This window comes from Sinocyclocheilus anshuiensis, unplaced genomic scaffold (assembly GCF_001515605.1).
Source record: "Sinocyclocheilus anshuiensis isolate Anshui unplaced genomic scaffold, SAMN03320099.WGS_v1.1 scaffold35, whole genome shotgun sequence".
Lineage (NCBI taxonomy): Eukaryota > Metazoa > Chordata > Actinopteri > Cypriniformes > Cyprinidae > Sinocyclocheilus > Sinocyclocheilus anshuiensis.
In genome coordinates this window covers 1,164,921-1,171,885 of record NW_015552558.1, presented here as the reverse complement: position 1 = coordinate 1,171,885, position 6,965 = coordinate 1,164,921, and the positions used below count along the sequence as shown (strand labels likewise).

Below are 6,965 nucleotides of genomic sequence, written 5' to 3'. Positions count from 1 at the left end.
GGGAAAGGGTCACATGAATTTTAAAAAAAAAAAAAAAATAACGAGGATTCAAGGATAAATCATTTATAATAAACACTGCAATATTCCATAAAAATGTCAATACTGATTTCATGGTTACTTTTGAGAGTTAACAGAACAGAGCTAATGATTTGTGCAAGTGGTTAGTACACAGAGAGATGTTCGTACTTGTCATTCCTGGTGTCAGGGACGTCTCTGTGGTAGCCAAGCCGGTTACTGATGAGAACGTTGAAGGCGTGCTTATGATAGCCCATATCTCGTACCTCTTGGTCCTGCTTGTTAAAAATCATTCCTGAAATCCGAAATCAGAACACTCGTAAAACACTGACTTATTACTCTGTGGCTGCTTGTTAAAAGAAAGCTGCTTTTTCCGAGGATTTAGTGGAGCCCACAGTGTAGGACAGATGGTCTAGTAAAAAGTATTTTAGACCGGTGGATTGATTCAGCTTCACAACATAATATAGGTAGTAAGTGTGTTGTCATGGCAACAAAAGCTGTTCCAAAACCTGCCTCGCTGCCTGCAAATCTGCAATCTGTCAAAACACAATTTATTCTAAAAAGCACATGGTGAGACGTCAGCTTGACACGTCAAATGTTACTGTAAATGAGCAGCACTGGCTCTTTTTCTCACTCGCTGACAGTAATGCTGGAAGATTTAGACCAGGGCTTCATAACTGATGGGTCGCAACCAAAAAAAAATAAGAAATGTATCAAAATGCAGATAATAAAAATCAACTAACCATCATTTAAGATGAGAAACACTTCCCACATCATCTGCTGTTGATGTCAAAGGCTAGGCTAAGCGGCCAATCACACTCGACAATATTTTGGTGCAAATTCATATTGTGGTAAAAGCTAACCAAAATTAGACAGATGCCAACATGGACAGGATGCAGGGCATACACTTAATCTTAAAAACCAGCAACAGCAATAAAATATTATTCATATTTCATTAAATACACGTTCGTTTGCAGGCTTGTATGACACCCTGGGGCAATCACCGCTTCAGGAACCCATCCCCAAAATTTGTCTTTTTTTTTTTTTTTTTTTCCTGATTTGATGTTTGTTTTATTTTTTATAATGCTGTAAGCATGTTTTTTAAAGTTTGCTCTGCAGATGAAAAAGGTGAAACTGCATTCTGTATAGATTCAGAATAAAAATAAAATGATGTACTCTTATTTAAAAAAAAAAATAATAATACTGTTCAAGTGTAATGTAGATAAACATTACACCAATCACATTTCTGTGGTTATTTTTTGGCTGTTAAAAGCATAAAACCATCATCAACAACAATACTACTGCGTTGAGTTGCTACTTGAAATCCAATATAAAATCTGGATCAGATCAGCAGACCTCTACTCCTCACTATATGTCTATAACAAGCACAAATTTCAAATGAAAACATATGCATTGATAGTTGGAATGTCCACTAACCCAGCTCTGGAGAAAGGTCCGGCTTGAGAGCCTCCACTGCATGTCCTTGACTGCCATCTCTGCGAAGGATCGCTGGGCCATGGGTGAAACGAGGCTGAAAGTGATGCTGCCCCTGGACGGGCACATTTTTGAAGGACAAACGGCTTTCCTGGCTGAGGTGGAAATACAGGAAGAGTAGAATCGACCAGGTCACGGAGGTGAAGAGGCAACCATAGCAAAAGTAGCGCAGAGTGACGCTGCCCATGGTAACGCTAGCATCCTTGGCTGGCCATTATCAGGCCCCTGAAAGACAACAATGACAGTTAAGAAATGAAGTAAGAGTTAAACACGAAGTGAAACCGTTTGTGGATATCAGATGGTTTGGATAGATATGGTGGTAAATTGCACTGTACATTGTGGTAGTTATATTTGTGCAGCTATTAACTGGCAAGACTGACTTATGTTATTTACACTATATTCAAATGTTTGGGTTCAATAAGATTTTTCAATGTTTGATGGTAATATAAAATTTGTAAAATGGTAATAATGTGAAAAAGGTTTTAACATGATCCTTCAGATGCCATTATAATATGCTGATTTGGTGATACCATGATACCTTTTTTCAGTATTCATTAATGAGTAGACAGTTCATAGGAACAGAAAATCAAAATCTTTTTTTTTTTTTTTTTACTTTTGATCAATTTAAAACATACTGGTTAAATAAAAGTATTAATTTCTTTAAAATAAAAATAAAAATAAAATTACTGACCCCAAAATTCTGAACAGTAGTGTACATGTACATGAAGTAATACGAAAATACAAGCCAGATATTTTCTAAACACATCAAGCCTGGTGTGTGTATTTTGCGAAGACTTCCAACATAAGACTCTGTCTAATCCAGAGCAAGAACTACTTGTTTTAAAAGTCAGTTTAAAGGTTTTGAGTCTGTGTAATAATTACAGTGTTGTATGATGTGAAGCTGTTTTTGCACTAATGGGAGATTCATCATTCATTTATGAATAATCAGACTCTTTGGGTTTCAACCATCAAGTTTCAAGTAAAACGAGAGAATCAAAGGACATGAAGAACCTTTCTTCTGTAAAACATCCAGTATTATTATGCACACAGTTATTCTCTTTATAAATCATCCAGTGACATTTTTAGATATCCCAATAGCAAGAGGCACAAATCAGACTCCCTGATTACATACATAAACATGGATGTAACACCTTAGTAACTAAACAGGGGGAAAAAAGGTTGGTTGAGACAATGCTGCATTTATTTATTTATTTTTTGGTAAAGAAAATTGTTATATGGGATATGTAGGCCTATGAGAAACAGAGTACTGACCTCAGCATTTCAAAAGCATTAGTCAATCATTAACATGCACTTTGCACAACATTTTAAACCGACAATAAATCCGAGTCAAAATAAATCAATTTCTAGTTTAGTCTCATTGTATTGCATCACATGAATGGCAAAGACACGTGTCATTCTTCAAACCGATGCAGACATCCAGCGGCCTCAGTAACATAAGAACCCATCCGAAAACTGTAACCAGTGAATGCAATTATATGGAATTACAGCACAGCTCTTGTGAATGGTTAATTTATGTTTGGGTCCTGAAAGCCAACACACCAGATTAAATAATAAATAATCTTGCTGTGTCACACACCTGACATCCCAAAAATGCAAGGATTGCAGTATTTGTAATCATTTTCTTCAGCTAGTCTAATTTAACTAATGCCAGACCTGTTGGCTGGGCCAATTTATCAGCTGATGGCCATTTATAGATTATCATCATCTGATAAAAATGCACACTTAAGTGAATGTTAGATGATTTAGGATAGAACCAGAAGTTATCACAAGAGTTGTAGTCCACAATCTGGCAAAATGTATAGTTTACATTTTAGTGCGCACTGTGAATTTTAAGTAAATATTGTGTATAATTTGTTTTCCAACCATATGCACGGTTTAATAATCTTTCCAAAACAGGACTGAGTCAGGTCTAAAAACTAATCAGCTCGGAAGTGATTAAGTTCAAGTCAAGTGACGTTTTTAGGGCATTTCGATGGTGTATGTACTGAAGGCATGCGTTAGCTTTGAACTATCCACAGCTGTTCTGTTCTTATACGAACAAGTTATGGCAGAAAGAAATCAAACAATTCACCCATACGATTTTCTTTAAACTACAGACACGCAAAAGCGAATAGTAAGCTTTGTCTCAAACTAGTGCGCTGCCTACAGTATACAGACAACCATCATAGACCGTCTCAACAAACTAGACAGCATTATTTCTGGATACGATATCATCAGATGACCTTTATCACTCAACATACGTCAAAGAATCATGGATTGTGTCCCAAAATACTGCCGAGTCGCAGCGCACCACAATCCCTGCTGATTCGTAAAGATCCTCAGACGCCCAAACATGATGTCTATGTAGGCGGCTCACTAGGACGCAGGCACTATGAGCTACGAGCTAACTCGTTAGCTGCACAGTATAAACAATAATTGCTGTACTGTAACTCGGCACTGATCTAAACCTCTCTAAAACGTTTAATCTCTGGTAATAATGTCAGTGTGGTACAGTGACTCACTCGCTGATGAAGAGGTCTTTCACGGCTCCATTGCTCTCCTGCGCTCTCTGTGCTGCTGTCCGTTACTCGCTGGTGATGAGTCGCAGTGCGGCTGCGCCTGACTGACTCTGTTGCCGCCTGCTGGCCGAGCTTCAAAATGGCACCACCTGCACGACGTTGACTGCTGTTTTTTTTTTGTTTTTTTTTATTGCAGAGAACGGGAACATACAGAAGAATAAGCATACATCACATAATATCAACCACAAAAATAAAAATGGAAACAAAGCACAAAAAAATAATAAAATAAAAATAAAGATAAGAGGGCCATCATCTAAACATGATCACATGAAGAGATCAAAGGCAGAGCAAATCCTAACTTTTTTTTTTTTTATCTCTTTTTTTTATTTTTTATTATAATATATGAAATACAGAATGACATTAGTATACTACATGCCAGGGAGCAAGAAAATAATGTACCTTTTAAAAAGATTCACAGTTTTTACAGCTTTCTTATTGGAAGAGTCAGAAATCAAATACATATACAGTTTTAACTCTTCCAGAAAAAGGTTAAAGAAAGGCTTACACTTACAATATTTACATTTGTGCACAAAATATTTGGCGAGAAACAAAATAAGATTGAGTAAATAAAAAGCATCTGACTGTTCTCTTTCAAAATGTGTATAACCCAGAATAACATTTTCATATTTCAATGAAATTTCAGGAATTATACCACAAAAAAATACTCAAAATGTTTTTCCACAGATTCTTAGTATACTCGCAATATCAAAATAAATGAGACAAATCTTCAGTTTGGAGACCACAGAAGGAGCAATTTACATCAAAATCCTCAGAAATAAACCTTTGTGAAAAACATTTTGTGGGATAGCACCAATGTATCATTTTATAAGACACTTCTTTTATCTTATTGTACAAAAATTATTTTTGACGCAAAACCCACACTCTAGCCCAGTTAATTTCACCTACATGTCTGTTCCAATAAAAGATGGCATTCGGACAAGAGACAACCTCATTCTGGAACAGAGCACGAATGCTCCTATTATTTGATTTGGTGGTAAGGGATAATTTACCAACATATGTATCAAATACATTGAGATATGGCACAATCTGAGAGACCTTGTTATTAAAACCCTTCATAAACATAATAATCCCAGAAGGGATAGCTCCAAAAACAATAGCATATTCTTTTGCTGTAATTGGGATTTTATAATGTGACAAAAATTCCTCATATTTTAAAGGAATCCCTTGGTCATTGAATAACTGACTCACCAAAATAATATTATTTTTAGCCCAATTATTAAAATAAATTGATTTATTCTTGTACAGCAGATCTCTGTTGTGCCAAATTATATAACTGTGTGGGGAAAAATTATGCTTGTAAATTAAAGACCACGATAAGAGACATTGTTTGTGAAAGTGAGATAATTTGGAAGGAATTTTGTCAGGATTATAATTATATAAGAGCAAAAAATTTAGACTACCTAATTTAGAAAAAATAAAATTTGGTATAAAGTTCCATAAAGAGGTGGGATTTTTTAAATGTTGTTTAATCCAATTTATTTTAAATTTACAATTAAGGGTAGAAAAGCTGATGAAATTAAGTCCACCTTTTTCATAAGAACTCATAACTACAGATTTTCTAATATAATGTTTCTTATTTTTCCATAAGAAATTAAATAAACATTGGTCAGCTGTCTTGGAAGTCTGAGCATCGACACAAAGAGATGTAGCAGAATAAGCTAGACGTGAAAGACCCTCTGCTTTAGAAAGTAAAGTTCTACCCTTGAGAGACAAATCTCTAATACTTACAAGAAGCAAATTTCACAACAAACAGTCATGGCTTCATACCATTTTGTTAATCCACGGTTCAAATTAGTCAGACATCGCCACTGAAGGGGGATACACCTCCCTTCCTTCAATAAAAGCTCGGCCACCCACAAAGTACGCTTTCTTACCAGCCTAATCAATCACGGGCCATAACAGCTGTCTCTTTTCGCGATCAGTTTTACTGATCTCTTTTCGCGAAGCTTGTTTTGTTGCAGAAATGATGATTTTTTGGCTGCTTTCCAAACTGCGTCACGAAGTGCACGAGAGATTAACTTCATGATGATCACTCTGGAATCCTTCTGCTCCTTCCTCTTGGGACCCATGCGATGTACTGCCTCTATGCCATCCACAAGCCTAGATTTCTCCTCTGGTAACAAAGCTTGGCAGATCTTTATGACTTCCCTCCGGACGTCCTCTGCCTCGGTCTCGCGAACTCCATATAATTTGAGGTTCCATCGCCTAGAGTACGCTTCCAAATTATGCACCAAGAGCTTGTAACACTCCAAAGAGAAAGGAAAAATTGAAATCGCATCATATGACCCCTTTAAGACATTGGTAGTAGCAAGAGAGTTAGCGCCTGTGTTCGATCCTTTTCTTTTTTGCTTTAAAGACATGTTTCCACCACAAGTCAACCAAGTATCATATAAACAACTAACTTAAGTTGAACGACAGAAAACTGAGTCTTTATAAAGAACAAATAACTACTTTTTCACGGTCAAAATAAAAGTTGGCAAAGCAGGGCTAATTAAAGCACGTCTTCTCTCTGCCCCAGAGCAAATCCTAACAGTCCTTATAGAGAATGAGGAGTTACGTCACGATCTTTTCACTCCGCATTGCATTTCGGGAAGGCGCCGCCATATTAGCAGGATACGCTATCCGTTCCCATGGTTACTTCTCATTCTCTATAAGGATAAATGCTTATCTTTTGTTTTGTTTTTGCCTTTAAGTTAAACAACCATTCATTCTTCATTGTATCGTTTGCAGGGAAGAGAAGCTATTTTATCGCACTGCATGATATGCACTGCATTTCTCTCTTAAGTTTTGTAGAATCTGGTTTACAGTGTCTAAATTACCCGATTAGCTTGAATACAGTGTCGCTCGCTGCTGCTT

At 36.5% G+C, this 6,965-nt stretch overlaps 1 protein-coding gene across 1 annotated transcript in view; it reads right to left on the bottom strand.

The window, feature by feature from the left end:
- The window catches only part of galnt11 (UDP-N-acetyl-alpha-D-galactosamine:polypeptide N-acetylgalactosaminyltransferase 11 (GalNAc-T11)), a 20,286-nt gene extending 16,154 nt beyond the window's left edge, over positions 1–4,132 (bottom strand). The window contains exons 1-3 of the mRNA XM_016455276.1: positions 4,032–4,132; positions 1,453–1,734; positions 187–310 (exon numbers count right to left, since the gene is read on the bottom strand). Of these exons, the coding sequence (XP_016310762.1) occupies positions 187–310; positions 1,453–1,696 (368 nt within the window). The 5' untranslated portion in view covers positions 1,697–1,734; positions 4,032–4,132. The remainder of the gene's footprint in view (positions 1–186; positions 311–1,452; positions 1,735–4,031) is intronic.
- Between the last annotated feature and the right edge of the window lie 2,833 nt (positions 4,133–6,965).